Genomic DNA, 23179 nt, shown 5'->3' with positions numbered 1-23179 from the left:
ATTCACGCGACGAGATAACTCTTTCGCTTGCTTGGCAAACTTTATTACAAGAGGATGCATAAAGATTTATTTGGGTCCGATAACACATGAAATCATGTGACCCAAAGATAAAAAAGAATAAAAAGATTAAAAAGAATATGATACAGTACGACAAGGAGCACGACAGATATAGCGCATGCGCGATGGTCATCGCGCTTTCGAACTATCTTCATTTGAATTTGTTCTTAAAAGATCGGAACGCAGTTTTTTAAAAATAATAGAATCCAGCAGTTAACCTGAAGAAGGACACGGAAGGCGTCCAGAAAACGTTCGTTGAATTGAAGTTATTTATTTCACACCGGTCAATAGGCACAAGTGAGTTCGATTTATATTTTATACACCCCGGTGTGTAGGATGATGATATGTTATAGTCAAACATCAATACAAAGTTAAACGGACTTAAAACTTGGTACTTTAACAAGGTTTGTATTAAGCAAACTTTTCAAAAGAAAGCAACAGTCACATCAAATGGCAAAAGCCAAACTTTTGCAGTTATTTCACTTTGTCTTATGTTGTTTGACTATTTTTAAAATAAATAAACAAAGATTTATCAGGTTTGGCCATCTCATCGTGGGCTTGACTGAACCCACAATGGGCCTGAAAAAAGGCCCTCTTAGTACCCACAGGGAGGAAAGAGTGAACAAAAAATTTTTGGTTTCTAATGTGCATGTCAATTTGTCTTAACTAATTGTTCAGCATTGTCACTGCATAAAAAGTGCAAACTATAAGAGAAAGTAGCGAGGTTGAGGCCAAGGTTTTAAACATAAAAACATGTATGTTGAACATTCAGCACCACTTTCCTGTAACTAGGGATTGCAATCCAGCAGTGTTTTCAATCCAGCTGGATTTTTGCTGGATCAAAATAATTCCAGCTGGATCCAGCGCGGATGTATTTTTGGTGCAATAAAGTGTTATCTGCCTATCTATCTATCTATCTATCCAGAAATTTATTGTTTTTTCTAATGAAATAAAACATTTTTTAAAAAATACTTAAGAAACTTTTATTATTTAGACTGGTCACTAAAATCAGTAAAACTTTTTACACATTTAGGTAGTAAACTTAACTTTGGTTCGGTTTAACACTTGAGATAGAGATAATTAACTTTAAATGTTTTGTTAGACTATAATTATAATGTAATCTTTAAATTAAATAATAGCAAAGGTAATTCTACTAATTAATTTATATTAATATATTATATTATAATAATGTAAGAACGGATAATCAGTGGCTAAGTGGCTATCAGTCTTACCAGTTTTCTTATATAGGCTCTACATATTAGTCTGTAATTATTTATAAGTATATAAAAACTATGTACTGGAAGTAGAATAAGTTAAATAAACTACATCTTTATCAATCCAGCAAAATTTAATAAAATAATAACGTTTTCAATCGTTTTTAACAATCTTCCTCAGTTACAGAAAAGTAGAACATAAAATGTGTTCGGAATAAATATAAAAATTAACAGAAAATGCCCAAGCGGACAAAATATAGATAAATAAACAAAATAAATAGCGAAAAGGAAAAAAAAAACAGATATGACGACGAAACCAGCATTGTCCGTTAATAACATTAATTAATGTAAAAGGATCTCTACGCGGTAGACAATGAGTTCGCATCTCTATGGTTTATACAACCAGTTGCCATGTACGCCTTGCAGATTTCCAATCTCTCAAGATGTTTGCCTATTCGTCGTCGTTTTTATAATTGCCGCTTAATTCTATTGGACGTTAACATCCTTCTATCTTGCATATGATGCCAGCGCAGTGTTGTCAAGGTTCTTACCTATTGAATATTTGTGCTCTTTGAGCCTTTGTTTTAAACTGCGCATCGTTTCACCCACATAAACAAGCTTGGAATTGAAACGTTGGTCATGTAAAGGCTCCGAATATATACCCGTTGTTGAATTCCGATCCTCTTTCTTTTTATCGTTTCTTAAAAGTTTGAAAAGAGTAGGATTATGTCGGTATACAATGCGAAAATTATTAGACCTGGCAGTACATCTATGTATCTTGTTTAAAAATGGGATGTAATTAAGCACAATTCTTTTTATATTTATTCCCAACACATTTTATGTACTATAGTTAATGTATTTTTTTGTAACTGAGGAAGATCGCTAAAAGCGATTGAATACGTTATTATTTTATTAAATTTTGCTGGATTGATAAAGGTATAGTTTATTTATAAGTAATTTAATTATTGGTGTTAATGAAGTAATGAGTAAGTAATTAGTAGCAGTCTAGTAGTTAGCAAAGCGGCAACACCGACAACGTAGACTTTTGCGCCATTATTTAGAAAGTTAATTGAGTATTTGCGGATCCGCAGCGCTGGATCCAGCACCAGGTGCTGGATCCAGCAGGCCGAAGAATACGCTGGATCCAGCTGGATTGCTGGATGAGGGATCCAGCAATTGCAATCCCTACCTGTAACCCTAGAAGTTTGACAATGGTGTTTGGAAAATCAGTGGAAGAGAACTGTAAGAGAACTTTGTAATTTAAATTTCATTTAAATTACAAAGTTCTCTTACAGCTTGTGAGGTGATATTGCTGTCAGTTTTTGGACAATAATAAATAATAAATTTTTAACAAATAATTAATGTGGGCTTATTTCATATGCAAAACAGCTTTCCATTGATATTTAGATTTCACTCTCAGAGAATGTGGATATATGTATACATACAGGTACAGTAATACCTCAGTTTTCGTTGACTTCGCTTATCATTGGTTGCCTCAGATTTCGTCGACATGCCTACCTAACCTTGCTGCTAATTTTGTGAAAAACGGGTGACCCACACGTTTTCCTGCTTAGTGTGAGCATTACCTATGTGCATCTAGCCAAACAATTCCATTGCTTTCCTTTCCTTTTATCTTCCAAAGCCAGCAGCGTTTCAAAGAAGACCAGGAACACGATTGATTCAAAGGAAATTATCGAAAAATACGAGAGCGGCATTAAGATTGCTGAAATCGGCCGCACGTATGAAAAGTCGTCATCCATGGTAAGTTACATTGTGGCAAAAAAAGGAAGCTAATATAGCAAAAAGTGTGGATGTGCTAACAAAACAGAAATCGCAAACAATTGAAGATTTTGAACAGTTGTTATTAATTTGGATCAATCAAACAGAGTTAGATGGCAATTCTGTTTTGGAGGCCATCATATTAATCTTTTATATTAATTTTGCTATACTATTAAATGCTATATACTATAAATATAGCATTTAATAGTAAAAACAATAAGAAATTAATATAAAATGAATATAAAAGATTAATATGATGGCCTCCAAAACAGAATGTGATTTTATAAACAAGACAGTCTTGTTTATAAAATCACAATTCCATGTTATATTATTTCAAATTACCACTCACTTTGAGAAATTAATATTAATAATAATAAAACTTTGTGACAATATTGATAATAAAACATCTGAAAAATTACTTATAAATACATCAAATTTAATTTACTTGACAATTTTGTGATCAAAATGACCCAAACCACTACTATTCATGTTAATGATTTTTTCTAGCATGCAACCCAGTGTTTATTTTAAAAAATAAATATCCAACATTTTCAGTTATATATTTTAACTTAATAGAATGATTTTATTAAGTAGAACAATACTAAATAAAAAGGCCATAAAGAAACAAGTGCAATCAACTGTTTTAGCAACAATAATAAATAAGAAAATAAAACTAACATTCTATTTCCAAGACATCTATCTCTACAATATACAAACTTACAAGTTTTGTTTCATAACATATTTATCAAGTTTGTAAAACTTGTATATATGTGGATTTTGATTTAATGAAATCAGTGGTTATTAAAAGATGGATTAGAAGTATTTATTATTAATTAAATATGTTTAATTTATCAGATATAAATTAAAACTGTCTTTAAATTGTCATAAGCATAAGTTATTTTTAGAGCTACGTGAAAATGTATTATTGATATTTAGGATTATAAAATGTTATCCACACGATTTGCTAGCATGCATACTTTTCATTTGCATGTGTGCAAATAAGCTTATAATTGTATTAATTTTTGATTTGCTTAAACTTGTTATGTATATGGAAAAAGTAATTATTATTAGACTCTCTGAGTCCAAATTATAATTTTTGTCTGTGTCCATATATCTCTGTCCACATTTTTACATACCATTATCCAATTTTCATTAAAGTTGGAGGCTGAATAAAGAACACATTTATTTTTTTGTATGTAGTTTGTGGTACAACTTTGGTGGATCAATTGTAATTTACTTTTTTCTTTTTGCTTTATTTCTTTCTTGTCTTCCTTTCTTTCTCCTTTTTTCTATTATATATAAATAAATTTTTATTTTATACTAGCAAAGAACTTGTTCCAGATTCAATTACATTGGGTGTGTTTACTTGCTACTCACCTACCAGTGTACAAACTCATAAAAGAGTGGATGGATTTACACATATACACACAGCAAGTACCAGTTACATTGAGTTAGTAAAATCATTTGAAATTTGTTTATTATTTGGTAATAATAAGGTATGTAATGCTGCAGTGTTGGTCTAATTCCACTATGCATAGCAATTTTAGCATGAACACTTAAAAAGGTTGCCCACTTCTGGCCTAGAATAAAGAGTGCAAACTATTTTAGTGTATTAGATGCCACAAGTGGGTTTGGCAAATTAAATGATATAAATGCAGCTCTAAATGAGGTGGTTGGGACCTCATCATAACTGCAGCCTTAAGAGTAAAAAAAGTCAAAAGGAATCAATGGTCAACATGAGATCTTTCTGAGATTTAGTCTCTTGAAATCAGCATGACTGGAATTTTGAATTACCTCAAAAATGGGATAAAATTAAAATTAAATTTAAAGGGAAAAAATAATCTAGAAATATTTCTCAAAACAATGCTAAAAATCAACTGTTTAAGCTCATAAAACACAAGAAAAACCATTGCACCGACTACTTCTAGAATACAATCGGAGTCATGTTGATCATCCATTAAGCCTATTGCATGTTTAACAAGTACCTTTGGAAGTGAATATTTCACAAAGGACCATAATTAGAGATATGGTTCATTTGTCTTTTTTGGTCATCTAGGGGTCTAAAGTTGGGATCCAAACCTCATTTAGAACTGCAATTTTCCCCAATTAAATTACATCTGGATATTATTAATTTAGAAAATTCTAGAAGAAAAAAAAATCAGCCCAGAGCAGGACTCAAACCTGCAACTGCTGCTTACTATGTGAGTGCATTACTACTTATGCTATACAGACTGTCTGATCCTTCACTTCCAGACATATTTTGGATATAACCATATTAGTATACTAGTTACTCCAGCTTTAATATAACTATCAGGTTTAGAGATGTTTATATATTATTAATTTGACTACATTTAGAACACCTCTTTGGGTTCTAAATTCAAATTCAATTCAAATTCCTCAAGCTTCTTTTGGCATAAATCAGCAGCAGAAAAAATACATATTTGAAACCATGCAAAGAACAGAATTATATTTTAATATTTTAGTTTGGGGTAATATTATAGAAAAGCATAATCTTAGACTTAAAGAAGTTTTTGACAAAGTAAGAGAAATGAATCTTAAATTTAACAAAAAACAAAAGTCGTTATTAGAAACAAAGATAAATTATCATATATTTTAACTACTGAAGAATGCAAATCTGATCCTGAAAAGTAAAAGCTACACAAAAGTATGCCCACACCAAAATGTAAAGATATAAAAAAGATTTTTACAATTAGTCAATTACCTAGTAAGATTTGTACCTTATCTTTATACATTGAAAATAGAGTTGATCAAACTGATCAAAAAAGATTTTCCTTGAAATCAGACTAAAGTGTAATTATGATGCTTCTTAGTGGTACAGTCAGGTTGAAAGGAAGAAATTGCACCCTCCTATTGGACCAGCTACTAATATCCATTTTTGAACAATTGAAATTCATTTATATTTGTGTAAAAGTAAACTAAAGTCAGTTGCCATATAAGTATAAATTTAAATTGTAGAGAATCAAAGATTACATTTCAATTGAACAACCATCAGGAATTAAAAGAAAAAATAGGACAAACATATAAATCAGACTGAAACAGTCTGAGTCAAGTCTGAGAAGTCTGAGTCTGATTTAGAAGAAGACACATCACAAGTAACAAGAGAAAGCTTCTTGTTACTTCCGACATGTCTTCTTCCAAATTAGTGGTAAGAGTAGGGTGATTGATCTCCAAGAAATCCATAAAACTTCCATGTAAGAGTAATCAAACACATTAAAATATAAAGACTATTTAGAAAAAAAGGGGAGATATGACATAACTAAGGGGACACACTGATTACCTGGTTAAGGGGTCAAGAGATCAAGATGTACAGCATATACGATGTATGTTGTAAGTGTACATGTGTAAGAAGTATTATAAATAGGTTTTATATAATGATAACTGTATACAAGACACTCCAACATAAATAACATGAAACATGTAATACCACTGGATAATATAACACAGATGGTCATTTTGAAACAGGTTAGAAATAGAATTGTTTTTTTTTTTTTTTGCTCCAAAACAGAAAATTTTTAGGAATAATATTTATACGCTTTTATCTCATTAGGAAATTATTATTTGTGAAGGTGCTTATTTTCTAAAATAAAAATATTTTGGTTTATTTTTTGTTTTTACATTTGTATATTTTATCTCCAAAAGCTGCAAGAACTTTTTGTTCTTGATAGATTCCTGATTAAAAAAAAACCGGTTATTTTCTGTAATGGGAGGCCAGTTGTAACTTTAATCCAATACGCGATACTATCATTCGTAAGACTATTACATTTAACTATTTAGCCCACATAACTGTGCCAGCTTCAAGTAGCCCACTTGACAGCTTGTGGAGTACTTGATGTTATATAGTTTTAGAGGGTGTGGGTGCTCACCCCACCTGGGCACTGAGGTGCAAGCGGAAGTGAGCACCGAAGCACACGTCTTCATGTAAAGCATGTAGAATAGGCAGTATACTGATATATGTTAAAAATTGACCTTTGGAGGTGAATATCTCATGAAGGTTCAACAATTCTGGGGTGGTGCGAAACCGCCCCCAATTCTGGGTTCATTTGCCAGCTTGAATCTTACCTGTTGCCGTACACATCGCTGGCGCCCATTAACAGAAAAGTACCAAAAAACCATATCTGGAATGTTCTTCAAATATAATTTGAAGAATGAATAAATTTTTTTCTTGAAAAACTGTTAAACAGAAAATTGATAATGTTTTCAGTAAGTGTTTTCTTTCAAAAGTTTGATGTAATCGATGACGACCACATAAAATAAATAAAAATATTTATTGCTATTTTATTTTCCAGAATTTTTCAAAAATTTTAAAATATTTTATTATTTCATCTGATTTGTGAAATAATAAATATTTCTGCATATACAATGACAAACATTTTTGCACTAATAGTATATTTTGTTCAATATTTCCCTATAAGTATATAATTTCACACAGAAAAATCATGGTTTGCATATTGTATGCATTTGTTTTTCACAAATATAAATGCAAGTAATAAGAAATATCATATTTTAATACTCATTACCCGGTTCCTATATAATTATTCATTCTATAATAATAAATAAACATTATCCTTTCTGAGCAGTTAACAAGAGTCATAGGAATTAACACTGAAAAAACACAACACAACATTACCTGGACCATAGAATCTTTTTCCTCGAGTGACGTCGAATATTTTTCCGTTAACAGCTACACAGATTCTTCCATCTTCATTTTTCCCGTCATATTTCTTCAATTCTTCCAATGTCATATCCTGCTTCTTTAGAGGCGGTAATTCGGGTTTTTCTGATGGTTGCGAGCTTGATTCTTTTCCAGGCCATAACTTGTATATTAATATAACACAGATCATTAATAAAGTTAAATTTATTGGACTGTAGATGATTTCAGAAATAATTAAACTAATCCACGACTCCGACTTTATTTCTACATCGTCCGCCATTTTGAAATAGAAATGTTTTCTACACCCTCTAGATATTTGATAACGCCAAGTTTCAAAAGTACATTATTTCGCAACAATTATTTAATCTTTACCATATCGAGTTAAATATAATAATATGTCATTTAAATTGCATACATAAAAGAGTTGAATTTAAATACAATATTAAATATCATACCGTATACATATACAATATGATATTTAATATTGATATGAATAATATGTAATTTGAATATGTTTACATTTTTAAAAATATGGAAAAAGTAAACTGAAAAATAATAAACTGCAAAACAGTAAAGTTGCTCCTAGATTCACACCACCCGGCCGCCCCATTGTGAATTCATAATGGGCTTGCTAAAAAAGAAGCCCTCTTAATGCCCACAGGGCAGAAAGAGTTTTAAAAAAACCTGTATTATTTTCGCATAATTTTTGTCGTTTGATTCTAGAGCCACGGTAGAGAAATTGCGGTTCTCATGCGAATCTTCCAGACCTTTTTCCATTTTGGGAATTAAGGAGGTCTCAAAAGGTCAAAAATGTCTAATTCTTTCCCTTATTATGTATATATAACAGCCGGGAATGTAAAATTAAGAATGTTTAGAAATGCATTTAATTTATCGCTACAGAATATTTCGTCTTGTTTAGAAACGTTTAAATAAAGGGTTAAAGAAAAAATGTCTTATTATTTACATTCAAAATTAAAAACAAATTAAGTCGGGTCATTTTGACTCGCACCAACTCAGTCAAGGGTTAAAACTCTTCCTTTTCATTGCACACTTTTACACAACGAGTTAAAATATTCTAGATAGTTACCTTTATACAATGCAAATGTCACTCCTCCTTGACTAAAAGGAAAATGGCGGACGTGTATTCAATGTATGGCGTCGCTACAGCCACTCTATGTAGTGTATTCTAGCTCGTTGCCTATTATATATTCTAAGAATTTAAAATTTTTAAACTAGCAATTTAAAAATTTTGTTTAAATTCCTATGTCATCATTAATGTGGAAGGGTTAGATTCTGATGATGAAGTAACTGATTCAGTTCTTCAACAGTTCTGAGGTCAACCAAAAAATTCTGTTGCTATAATACAGGAAGTGGTGATTTTATTAAAAAAAAGTTTTTGAAAATGGCAAGGGATTATGTTTAACAGTGTTTACGATTTCTTTTCAAGTACAAGTAAATCATTTGTAAAGCAATAAAATCAGTCTGGATATTTACTGGACAAACTGGATATTTCTGACTACTGTTACTTCATCTAGTCTAACTTAAAACAATTGTTGATACTATCATTGTTTATACATTGTACTTATATGGAAAGTTTTTTATGATACAGTATTTTGCTTAAGGGATCAAAATTTATAATAACATCATTGTGAATATAGAATATATAACATAAATATTTGCATGATTATAACTAGGCTCTCACCAAACGTTTCTGGATACGTCGATGCCTCTCAAAACAACTCTTGAATTTTATGCTAATAAAAAATTAATGTAAAAATATGCAACTTCAATATATATCGAAACTTTGGGTATACTATAGATTACTCCCTATGGAATTTCGTGTGTTTGGGTATATATCTGAACTGAGGGGACCGAGACGAGTTCAACGATACTCTACTTTTGGACTGGAGACGAAAAATAAAAAAGTTATCATACTTTTTTCCGGCCATCGCGCGATGATAGGGAGTCGCGTCGTTCTCCGCTAAGTCGGCCTCGCTATCGCGATCGGGAGTCCCGTCGCTTGCCGTTAAAATTGCCTTTAGTCAGTGGCGTAGCGTAGTGGGGGCGGCAGGGGCGGCAGGGGCGGCAGGGGCGGCCCGCCCCGGGCGGCACTTTTAGGGGGCGGCAAAATTTCACAATAAATAATAATAATATCTTGTAAAAAATTTGAAACCGGTACAATACACAATAATGATGATTGTTCTTGCTGAAAAGTTCTTTAGAATTACTGTATATTTTAGTCTTTTAAATTGAGATACCTAAATAACGGGGCGGCGAAATTTTCTTCCGCCCCGGGCGGCTGACACCCACGCTACGCCACTGCCTTTAGTTGACGTTTCCCCCTTTTTTTACTTTGTTCAAGAACTACCGTGAATCGATCACTAGTTTAGCACATGGAGGCGTGTGGTGGCGCCCATACGAGAGATCAGTCGGGCCGCCATGTTCGCTGCCATAAGTAACATTAACCGAAATGGCGATCGCGCGATGATCGGAAGTCGCGTCGCTCTCTCCGCTCTAGTATCGCGTGTTTAACCAAGGCCTTGGTTTAACCCTCCGGGAGATGACCGTAGTCTGACGTCATGGTTTGCAGACTTTACCGCAAGATGGCAGTACTAGCAACTACGGTGCCGTCTTCATGAGAGCATTAAAAAAGTATGGTAAGTGAAAAAGTATGATAACTTTTTTATTTTTCGTCTCCGGTCTAAAAATAGGGTACCGTTGAACTCGTCTCAGTCCCCTGAGTTCCAATATATAATCAAAGTCCTGAAATTCCATAGAGAGTAATCTATAGTACACCCGAAACTTTAAACACTTAATATGAAATTTAATAAGTTTTATTAAATGTAAAAATTTATACACAGTCATGAAAATTTCATGTACAAATTTAATTGTTGAAGTAATTATAATTCTGCTTTGGACACATTCCATTGCAAGTTGTATTTTTGGTTAAAGTTTAACGTGGAAATGGTTTCCTCCAGTAGTGCATTATTCTGTAGTGAAATGTTTTACTAATAGAACACCGATCGAAATGTTTCCTTGGCCAGTTATAGTCATTTAAACAACAGCGTAACAGTCTTTTATTAAACACGAAAACACTGCTTAATGTTCTGTTGTCACATTGGACATTGTCGTTGTTCTATTTATTTTAACCGAAGTGGAAGAACGAATCTCGAATGTTGTCGAAGTTCAAGTATCCGTTCGTAAATTGGGATGGAAAGTTAAGTCCGGTTGTGACTTGATTTGTCAAGTTGTAGCCGAGTGACAGATCAATTCCCGGTAAAAGGGCCATAATCGGGTAAAAGGTCACTTCGGAGTAGCTGTGTCACATTTCGGTGGAAAGTCGAGATCCGCGTAAGAACGTCTCGGCAGAAAAATAGTTTATGTTTTCCAGCAGCAAAACAACCTTTTCTTCCAAGACCTTTTACAGCTCGACGGTTCTTCCACCATTTCTTCGGACTCCTTTCTGTCCAGTCCCGTCTCACGTGACCGTGTCACCACAGTTCATTCCGGAACTTCGGGATATCGCCGCTCCAGGTAATGGACGAGAGACGCTGTCATCCGGAGTTATGACCTCCACCCGTTTGACGTCGGGTGTATGCGACTAATCCTCCGCATCTTTCGGAAGCACCCGTATTACACGAGGCAAAGACGAGGCGCCATCCTCTGGTGTGCCACGAGGTGTGCCACTTCTTCAATTCTTTAAAATTATCCATTCTGCAAAGAAAAATGTGAAAACAGAACTTGCATTAATTAAGAAATATTCCTATTCTAATGTGAATTGTAAATTTCTAATGCAAAAATGATTGTTTTAATTCTTTCAAAGTCAGAATGTTATAATAAAATCTCTATAATCTCTATTTATTATATATAATAATTTTAATCTTTTCGGCGATTTTTAATGTTCGATAGAGAAATTAGTTTATAAAAATCTGTACTGTTCTGTTTACTGCCATAACACAAAACATCTGTGAAAATAGAGGAAACGAGACGACGAATGAACTCGAATTATTCTAATTAATTAAGATTCAGACGGATTTCATACGGGATATTAATGTATATAGCTAATACGCAATCAAAATATAATATGAAACAATCAAAATATAAACTCCATTAATTGTTGTTTGACTTCTCGTCAAACAACAATTAATGGAGTTTAATAGTTTGATTGTTAATATCTTAATTTTATTACTATATTTTAAAGTATTGAATATATACAAGAACTTGAATATCATCGCATTATATTTGAAATTTTACTTTATTTCGGTTTTTACGATTATAACATACACCTATGTATACTTGTTATATCTTTTAGAAAAATGAAATAAAAGTTTGTTATTAATCAAGAATTTTTTTTTTAATTTAAGTGATTTTATTCCATATCATAAAGTCCTGCAAATATTGATACATGCTTGGCCAATGATAAATGAATTACTTTGCTTTCATTTAAAATATGTATGTAAAGCAGTTTGATAGGCCAAAATGGCTAAGCCATGTGTCTGCCGTTCTAGAAAACCAAGTTTGAATCTGAGTCAGATCCATAGAAATATTAAAGTAGTCTCTCACATTGCATCTGTCATAATTTAGAAATTGTCAGATTTGATTTTGCCAAATCTATAATGTATTCCAATAAAGGCTTTCTTAGTTCATATATAATAAGAAGAATTTTATATGTAAATAAAATATATGCTATCTGCCTCAAATGAATAGTGTCTTGCCCTTGTACTATATATTATACTTTTCTGTTAGCAATAGAGTCGTGCAGGTCATTATCTAACTCCTTTCGTGGAACATTTTTGAATTAAAATAACGTGACTTTCGGTTTGAACCGGATGTTTTATATAGTTAATCGGGGCCTCCATTCCTAATATTTCCATATGTGATCTCGGCTTTCATCTATCTAACTCTGTTTTTGAGATTAAGGGCAATAGTGAGAATTTATAGGTCTACAATTTTTTCAAATTGCAGTCCAAACAGGAAAAGTATAAAAATGATATAGCTGTTTCCTAGTAAACATTTAGTTGTTGATGCAGAATTGTTTGACAAATGCAAAGAAAAATTTTAGTTCCAAAATTATCCGTTACAGAATAAATCAACGACATATAATATAACCATGGTTGCTAGATAAACTGATTGGAGAGCTGCTATTGTTCTAACCTTTCAGTTTCGTTCTGGAGACAACTGCTTCCGATAGGGCAGTGTTCTGGTTGTCCCGTACGATCAAAGTCTGTAAACATAAAGTCTAGACACGATACCGTGATGCATCGCGGCAGTCGTCATTTTGGATCCTTTTGACGTTGTGTACGATGTTTCTAGAGCGAAGCCCATTGTTCTTTCAATCTCAGTTAGATTTCTTATTGATAAATGAAAACCAATTGAGAATTCGAGACTGTGTGAGGTTAACAGATAAAATAATGTTGAAAATATAAATTTACGAAGTATTTAAAATAACTTTTGTAATGTAATGTAACTAAATTTTTTAGATACATTTTGAGGATTCACAATTTGAACTTAAAAGAGTGGATGGAAGAAAAATTATTGAAATGGAATGCAATTCCGACCCTTTTTGATGTTGCAAATCCTCCACCCCGTCTGTAATTAAGAAGAAAAACACCAAGAGAAAGAGAATTATCTCCAAATAAGTGCAGCTTTGGTTTAATAAATGTTTTTAAGACATTAAACATTGCTTTTTCAGATTTCAAAAATATATTTATCACAAGAACCACATAAGAAATATTCACTAATCAATTATTTTGACTAAATATTCACTAATCAATAATCAATAACCAATATATAAACTGCTTTAATTTTTAATACTTATTATAAAATGTTTGAAGAGTGCATCATTTAAATGGTTTTAATTAACCCTGTTTAAATTACATTAAAAGATGATTCTCAGATCAGTAATAGTCTATACATTGTTTGTGGTAAAGTTTTTTAGTTTTCTGACAGGTTGTGTAACAACATCATGTAACTTATTAAACAGAATAACAGAAAAATTAGTATAACAGATTTATTAAAGAGAATAAATGTTATAATATTGTTTGTGAACAAAAAACACTTTAAAATTTAAAATAAAATATAGTAATTGAAATTAGAACTTTTAACCATTTAAAGTAATATCTCATAATAATTGAGAATAATGTAACATACTACAACTTGCATATTCTAATGAATAATTGTTGCTTAATAATTATTTTATTATAAAATAACAATAAATAAAGTTGAAGTAGATATTTTTATTTTTTGTCTACTGTTTAATAAATTTTTATAAATATATTTATTTAATTCACTATAAAAATAATTAAATTTAGTTTATATGCATAAGAAAGTTCCTAAATAAAGGAAGTTATTATCTCGTGCAAGTACTTTTGAAGGTTTAATTTACATAACATGTAAAGTTTGTGAGAATGGTTTTCTTTTATTTTCATCTAATTTTAATTTTAAAAAATGTTTAATCTGAGCTCCTGTTTGCGGTTTGTGTAATAATGTAAAAGCGCGTGTGAATATAGTACACTAAATAAATTCTTATTTTAACAAGTATCTTCAAATTTCTCTAATTTTGCATTTTAAAACTAAATAAATTTATCCTTGCACTTTATTATACGAACCATTGACATGGCTTTTTATTTTGAAATCTACTTACAGGTTAGTTAAAGCCTTCAATTATGTGTCAAGAGTAACTTATAAATGAAAAATACTCTATTTGAAATTATAAAAGGAATTCTGTGGCTCGAACTCGAAGTAACGCGCAGTTTACAGCACGTAGATAGCATGAAATCTATTCCGTGATCTGGGAACTGCTGATCCAAAATGGCGGCTCCGTAGGGAACGTTGGTGTTCTGACCTCATGTTTATAGACCTTGTGTACGCTAAATTGGCGAGAGTTGCGTTAGTACGTGTGTATTTTTAAAGGGGTTTTTGTAGCGTTTTTAGTTATTTCAGTTTTATTTTTTGTAACGCACGATTATCGATTCGACTTCAATTTTTTTTTTTTTTTTTTTTTTTTTTTTTTATTTAAGAAACAAGACTGAAATCGTCGGTTTTTACGAAGAGGCATGTAAATTTAGAACTTCTAGCAAGTGGGATGTGAAAATGTCATTTACAGAGTTGTTATAACAGCAAAAGTTGTACATGTTTACATCATTTGTAGACTGCACTTTTTTTGCAAAATGGAGAAACAAGATATTTAGCAAGAAAGTTGTTCCGCTTATATTAAATTCGTAACCATAATAAAATTTTGGATAATTTTATATAAATATTGCTAACAAGCTGGATATTGAACTATATACTATATTTATTTATTTAATTTTCATTGTTCTAACACTCCAACAGTTTTATTTTAAAAAATCATTTTCAACTTTTCATTTCCTATCTATTTCTAACTAATCAGTTAAAGATATCACTTTTCTTTTTAAAAAATATTTTCTTTCTTTAGGTTACCACGCCATCCATATAGATTACAACAATGAAAACTGATGACTCATCAATGGAATTTTAGTGTTATAGATAAGGGACGATAAACTTTTTCTAATGTTTTTAATGCAGTACCAAAATAATATATACTTGTAGTAGTGCAAGATATTTTTATTATTTTACACGTTCGACTTAGATCATATTAAATATTTAAAAATTAGTTTTCAATCGGCAATTTTCTTATTTAAACAAAATTTTCTGTATCCGTGAACACCGACGTCTCTTGCGTTTCTTTCTTCTTTGCTCTTGTTTCATTTATCATATTTGCATGCTGATTAAATGTCTGGTGTCATCGGGCTGCATTTGAAAAAATTGTACTGTACACCTATAAATTCCCACTGTCGCCGCCTGTCCGGCTGTCTTCCATTCATCTCCAGAACGGACTTAGATAGAGGAAAGACCTTATGATATGGAAACCTTATCGCATATCGGGACAGGAGGTTCCGATGCAAACCGGAAGTCATGTTATTTCAATTCAAAAGGTGCCTAACTCCTGAAAGGTGTTAGATAGATGACCGGCACGACTCTATTGTTAAAAGAAAAGTATGATGTACCGTACAGTGGCAAGCCACTACTAATTTATGGTGGAGAGCACCAGCGGCGTAGCGTGGGTGTCAGCCGCCCGGGGCGGAGGAAATTTTCCTCCGCCCCCTTATTTAGGTATTTTTACAAGATATTATTATTTATTGTGAAATTTTGCCGCCCCCTATAAGTGCCGCCCGGGGCGGGCCGCTCCTGCCGCCCCCACTACGCTACGCCACTGGAGAGCACATATTTTAAATTAAAAATTGCAGTTTACAGTTTTCGCCAAAGACTGAAGAGTTTCAGTCTTTCAGCTACAAACAATAAAACTGTTTTGTAGCATACAGTTAATAATTTTTTTTAAAACAAAGATGTAAAATATGAAAATAACTTACAAAGGTTTGTTTGATAAAACCGTGTCTCGTTCTATAATTCAGGCTTAGTAAACACTAGTGTTGTGTTGTATTCCAAAGACACTTGGCAAGTTTTTCCATCAAGTATTTTTAGTTAGTTTAGTCGATACGGTACGTTGTTTTGTACACATTTCGGGCTTTGCCCCTCTTCAGTCAACTATAATGCAGTATATATTTTTTCATCTATTACAGTAGAGAAAACTTACGCAAAAAAATGAATATACAAACGATAGTTTAAACTAAATAAAGATGTTTGATAGAAAAACTTGCCAAGTGTTTCTGGAATACAACACAACACTAATGTTAACTAAGCCTGAACTTATAAAGGTACAATCGCGACAGAATGTACACCGATATTTTGGGCCTGTCTGACATCAATCGCGATCGCGTAACATTGTTCTTTTATTTTTATATGTGACGTCGTCGTTGCATACGTAATTTATTAGCATTCTGCTATTCAAATTAAGTTATAATTATTTTTAATCGCTACATGTTCTGCAAATTTCCGTAAATATGCATGGTGTTGTAGAAATAAAATTGTAATGTTATTTTTACTGCAATGTATAAACCAAGGTGATTCGGTATTTTTTAATTTAAACTCGAACAGATCTTCGCACTTAATATTCCGTTAATTAATTAACTGCATCTGCCCGTGTTTTCTTGTAATCCGAGTACGGGCCACCGTGTAACTTCTTTTCAAGATATTCTTCTAAATAGAATTGCGAAAATCTACTAACGGTCTACATTTTCCCCCGGGTTTATGAGTTTTGAATGTAATTTTTAAAATAGGCGTTCTACTCTTTGATAGAATTTCAGTTGTAGAATCCTCTTCTAGTTCTATAAAATCTTCATTCTTTCCCATTCGTTAGCAACTAAACTAAGTTATTCTGCTTTATCCGCCCGAAGAACAATTTTATTATTTTGTTGTAGGCTTAGGAAAACATTTTCAACTCCTTCCTGTGAACCAAATGCCGAAATTTAAATTGGAAGGAACACGCAATATTTTTTGTAATAAATAATAAAATTTGGGACTTGAATATTTGAAATATATCTAAAATAAAATCAATATAAAATAGTTTTTCTTTCGTATTCAAATTTCCGTTTTCCGCAGGAAATTCTTCTCCAAATTGCCGCGGGTGAGGGGAGGGGTGCGAAGTCTAAATGCAGCTTGTCAAATCTTTGGCGACTTGTCACTGATTTCTGGTGTTTACGATTAGAATAATTTCCATGCGTTTCTTCTTAATACCGCTCTCACGCGAGAAAAGTAATGCGGAAAAAGAATACAGAAAAGTAATTCTACAGTGGTTCTGTGCGAAATATACATCGTGTTCTCGTCAGATCCGTAAAAGAATTTAAGCACTTGTAAGTAAACTGAATGATTCGAAAGAATATAGTATGTGAAGTAAAAGAGCAATCGGAATTTTATGCAATCGTCTGTAAAAGAGACTCTCATCCATTGACACGCAGACATGCCAACTAAATCCTACAATAGTGTTTTTTTCCATCTCGGCCATATCGGCTGTGACGTCATTACAATAATATCCGATTGCTTAATTAAATTCTTTTTCGGATCTGACGAGGACACGATGTATATTTCGCACAGAGCCAGTATAGAATTACTTTTCTGTATTCTTTTTCCGCATTACTTTTCCGTAGTGATTTTTCTTGCGTGAGAGCGGTCTTAATAATGTGATAATTAACGATAATGTATAGTATTATTTGTATTAAGAAAAAGTAGAGCTTCATTGGACTTCAATAAGCCCTAGGCTCCGAAAAATTTAGATTTGCCCCCTGATTCTTTTTATTATATACGAAGTAAGAAAGTCTTTATTGGAATACATTATTGAATTTGTAATGTCACATTGCATGTCAAATGCAATGTTTCATATCTAGACCAAACTATTCAGTAATATTTTTATGGATTTTAATTTTTTTCAGTTATATTTTTTCCTAATGTTAACTTTAAGAACTTGTGTTATTTACAGCGGAATATCAAACGGTAATCTGCCAACCAATCAAACTTCGCAAAAAACGAATTAAATAGTTAAACTCTGCACCCCCGAAAATCACTTAAATCATATTTTGTGCACGCCAGTAACCTCGTATTGTGTAATTTTTCTATTCGAATGCCACTGTACCGTGGATCCGATAGGAAGAATGGGGTGTTGCGGAAGGGGGACGAAGTAATTTGACCAAAAGTAGTCGTTAACCTCCTGGAAGAGAGGCTCGCAATTATCCTGGTCTGGAGCCCCGCTGTAGGATGTGGGGGCCATGCATATAATTACTGGTCCACGTAAAATTGTTTGTAATTTTATCAGTCCGCAATGAGTAAAAGGTCGAGAAATACTGTCTATAATCTTTTTAGGTACCTGATGTCATTACTCGCTACTGATACTTTTGTACTATATCTATATTGTATAATATAACTAAATAAATTGGACTAGACTTCAAAAATGCTTAAAAAGGACTTGTCTGGAATTATACTGTTTTAAAATTCATGAACTCTATATTACAATTTATCCGTAGAAAGATCTGTAATGCTATCTGTAATGCTATAAATGCTGTAACAATCTAACTAACTCACAACTTTTCATTATTAAAAATGGATTCGCATTTTGAAAAAAAATATGTTACCAAGAAAAATAAGACCTTAGACTGACTTAATGGAAGAACTCCCCCAAATTATTGAGTGATTTAATATTACTTCTTTAAAAATTTTATATAAATAAAGTTACACCCTTTTTAGTTTTTCTTATTTATTTGTTTAACAATAATTTCTTACAACAAAATTTTGCTGGATATAACTGCATATACAGTCAAACCTGTTTTTGTGCGGGGGATAGGGACTGCATAAAAGAAAACGCATAAAAAAATCGCACGAAACTTTACGAGTGGCTATAAAAAATAGTTTTCGCAACACAATTAAACAAATATTTTTTTTTAATGCGGTGAATAGGGACCGCATAAAAAAAGTCTCACGTAGAAAATAACTCAAAACCATACGAAATAACTAGGAATTGGTTTTTTAACTCCTTGGGCCTTTTTCTGCAATCCCTAATGGGGAAAAAATCCTCTAAGAATTTTATTTTTTATATTAATTAATTATTTCCACTTAAATACGAATCTAACATTAAAAAGTTAAAAATAATCGTTAAATAATGATTTTATTTGATAAATATATAGCTGCAAGAAGTGTTATTTCATTTAACAAGGCATGAAATTTCATACCTGCAGTCTAAAGCTGGAGGGGAGCTAACTTACCGCGTCTGTTCAAATCTAACATAATATTTATGATTTTTATGCTATTAAAATAAGAGGGAACCAAAAAAAAACGTATGAGAAAAAATTTTACTGTATAAAAAATTAAAAAACCTGCTGATGTCATAGAAAACATCCAATAGAGTTTTAAAAAATTTTACAGGAGTCAATTACGTTCCAATTTGATTGAAATTTTCATATACCGCACAAAACAAATCGCACAAATAAAAAACAAATCGCACAAAACAAATCGCACAAATAAAAATCGCACAGAAAAAGACCGCACAAAAACAGGTTTGACTGTATACTGTATATATTAATTATAAATAACCTTTGATACACTCTCACATCATAGAATGCTCTTAAATGTTGTTGTACATTTGTTAAAGGAAAGGGAAACAACATTTGCACAAAACTTCTACAGTATTTATAAAAATTATTATCGTGTTGAACATCATTAAAAATGATAAAATTATCCTCTAAGACAGTGTTGTCCAAACTACGGTCTTCGGACCAAATCCAGCCCGGCGACACACGTTTATCCGAATAAACGTATGATATATTACTTATAAATGATAGAAAAAGTCTACTGTTTGTATATTCGGAATATACAAAATATTTGTGGCCCATTAGCCCACGACTTATGCAAAATTTGGTCGTCCAATCGAAATGTTTCGGCACCGCTACTCTGAGAAATTACACAATTATCTGCAAATACAGAAAAATCAATTGGCATTTTAGGTCTAATTGGTCAATGTTTAACGAAATGAACCGCAGCATTCTCGACCACAAAAATTCGAGAATAAAAAGCAAAAAGATCGATTCGTTTATTCGATGGACTTCGAATCGATCGATCGCTATTAACTTCTCGTTCGAAAATTCTCGCTGCTATTATTAATTTTTTTTTTTTTTTTTTTGCTAAAATTAACTTAAGAAAATTTTACGTCTAGAACGATTAAATTTAATCTCGATTCAAGGTTAAACGAAAATAGAGAGAGATTCAAACAATTAAACGAGAAATAAGTTTGCATCTTCGAAAACAGCAATGGAAAAACTAATTTACAATGTCGAAAATTCTATTTGACATTGAAACGTTGAGACATGCAATAAAATAAGTTGGGGGGTTTTTTGTATGTATTGGTGTTTGTGCGAGCCCGATTTTGTTCACCCGCTTCGAAGCTTAATAATTCCTATGCTTTTTGTCGAAAATTTCTGAGATGCTGTAGGTAATTTTGTGTATTAGTGGGAATGATGCTATTAAATTTTGGTGGTTAAAGATCGAAGAGTGGAGTGATAGAAATGGTCATGTGTATATCTCGTGTGCGATCGGTTTGCTTGTATATGCCAACGAGACACGTGAGTAATCTGCCATGGGAAACTGGTCCCTATTTAGGTGTTATAAACACGAATAAAACCCGGAAAACTCCACATGGCCAGCCCGTTGGTGAGGTACGAACCTACCAGTGTTTAATAGTTTTATCCACTCGGCCATTGGTGGGTCTGAGTGGGATAGGACTTAATGAAGACTTTACTCGTTATTGGCATTTACAACATTTTAATAAAACTCATCTTTACCTTCAAAATTAAATTTTTTTGCCATTTTATAATAATAATAATAATAATAATATAAAAATGTTTTAAGTAAAATATTATAACAGATTGTGCCACACGCAATTTTAAATGTTGCCGGGAAAGTTACACACATCGTTGCTAGATTTTTTAATATATAATTTTCGTGTTTCGATAGTTGAAATACAGTGAATCGCAGTCAAAATCATACGAATTACTTTTAATTGTAAAACCTAAAATTAACAGGTTTTAAAAACGAGTATAGGTATGTATTAAAAATTTGTCAGGATAGCTAATGATAGCCTTTTATGGCTGAAAACGTTTCTAGATTAATGAATTGTTTCGGTATCCTTAAAAGGCAAATAGGTGGACTTTACGTTTAAATATTAATCTTTATTTATCACAAATTCAAGAATGTTGTTATACTTTTAAATAATAAAGAATTTAAATAAACATTTAAATTAACACAGAAATATATCATAGCAAAAATCATAACTTGATAAACAAAAGTTTTTCAAATTCTCAGTTTTTTTTAGCACAAAATTCATACTCTATTGGATAGTCCTTGTTATATTTTACTGCTTTTAGCATCCTTTGCATTTTATTAAATTTTCTACATTTTATTTATATTAAACAATTCTTTCCTTAATGTGTGTTTAAGCTGATTTATATTAGAAATCAACCTTATTATTATTATTATTTTTAATCGAGATCATTTCAAACATTTTCTATTACGTTCAGACCTGGCAATTACGGAGATGTTGGTAAAACTTAAGGGCAGTTATATACGAGTAAAAGCTAGCCAAACCTATGTTTACTATATTTTATTATCGGTGTAAACTCTAAAGCTATTAAGAATACCTAATTTTTCAGTACTAGAATCTTAATCTTTTTCATGTCGTCACAGTTACTGAAGATGGTAAGACTATTCGCAAATGACAGTATTTATTTTATCAGTTCAGATATTTTAAAAACGAAAATTAAGGATTTATGTTCGTGGAATGGGATATACCGGAAAGTATTTGCATCACTGCCTGTAATGCATGAGAATCTGGAAGATCACTGCCAGTGATCTAAGAGTGAAATTTTCTGTACCTCCATATGATTCAAGTGACATTCTTTGGCGTTCGAAATGCTATATATGTAGGCTTTATGTTGTTCAATAAATTGCCAATTAGAGTAACGAGATGGGTTAAAAATTGATAAAATTGCAATTTGTAAAAAGAATCGAAATTGAATTTTGTTTAGCAAGTAAGTTTTAGATTTTTTATGGTAAAACTCGTTTGCAATGAATTGTTATAGGTTAGATTATTGCTCAGTATTGATATCCAATTGTCAAGCAATTCTAACTGCTTTACAAAGCACACTTTCAATAATTTCTAAAGTACGTAGATCTTTCATTGATTGTAGTGCACTTTGAAAGAAATCAATAGTAACTACTACATTCATTTCTTCCGATTCCGAAATTTTATGTTTTGTGTAGAATCATTTTCATGTCTTTCAGAGAAACAATATTTTAGCATGTACGTCGTATGTTTTTGTACACGTTTCCTTGTCCTATGAAGAACTTGTATTGTAATTTTTAAGAGCATACATAGTCACACCAAATGACATTTTGACACATTTGATAGACTCGGAACGTGCCTAGGTTTTGATAAACTTCGAAGCTATTTGTTGTTTGTAGATATTAGATATGTTATTAAACCAAAATTTAAATATTGGAGACTGGATACAAAAAAGTTATATTTAAATGGCTTACACTAATATATATATATATATAAAGTTAATTGTATTGTTGTATAGGAAATATTTAAATAGCATAATATCACAAAAGAAAAGAAAAACGTTTCTTTATATTTTTCATTCTGAAAATAAAAATATTCTAATTAGATATTTGAATGTTTTGTTGGTAAAAACATTTGTAAAAGCAAAACGGTTGTACGTAAATGAGTTAATTTCTGATTACTATTTCTTGTTGCTTAGTTTTATACAATTCCGCGCAAATTTAATTTTAGTTATTGTCTAATTAGACTGCAATTTTCAAATTGCAGACCTATAAATTCCCACTGGCTCCGACTATCTGTCCTTCCTTAATTTCGAGAATGTATTATATAGATGAAATTCGAGATCAAATGTGGAAAGCTTAGGGACAGGAGATCCCGATTTATTATATACAGATTTTCCGGTCTAGACCGGAAGTCACGTTATTTCAATTCAAAAAC

At 31.8% G+C, this 23179-nt stretch overlaps 1 protein-coding gene across 1 annotated transcript in view; it reads right to left on the bottom strand.

The window, feature by feature from the left end:
* LOC136988737 (membrane-associated progesterone receptor component 1-like) overlaps positions 1-8030 on the bottom strand; it is a 28856-nt gene extending 20826 nt beyond the window's left edge. Inside the window, exon 1 of the mRNA XM_067286698.1 lies at positions 7699-8030. Coding sequence (XP_067142799.1) covers positions 7699-8002 — 304 coding nt within the window. The 5' untranslated portion in view covers positions 8003-8030. The remainder of the gene's footprint in view (positions 1-7698) is intronic.
* Between the last annotated feature and the right edge of the window lie 15149 nt (positions 8031-23179).

This window comes from Centruroides vittatus, unplaced genomic scaffold, assembly GCF_030686945.1.
Source record: "Centruroides vittatus isolate TY-2023 unplaced genomic scaffold, ASM3068694v2 scaffold_386, whole genome shotgun sequence".
NCBI lineage: Eukaryota > Metazoa > Arthropoda > Arachnida > Scorpiones > Buthidae > Centruroides > Centruroides vittatus.
Note: the sequence above shows the minus strand (reverse complement) of the source record. Positions and strands in the feature narration are given on the sequence as shown.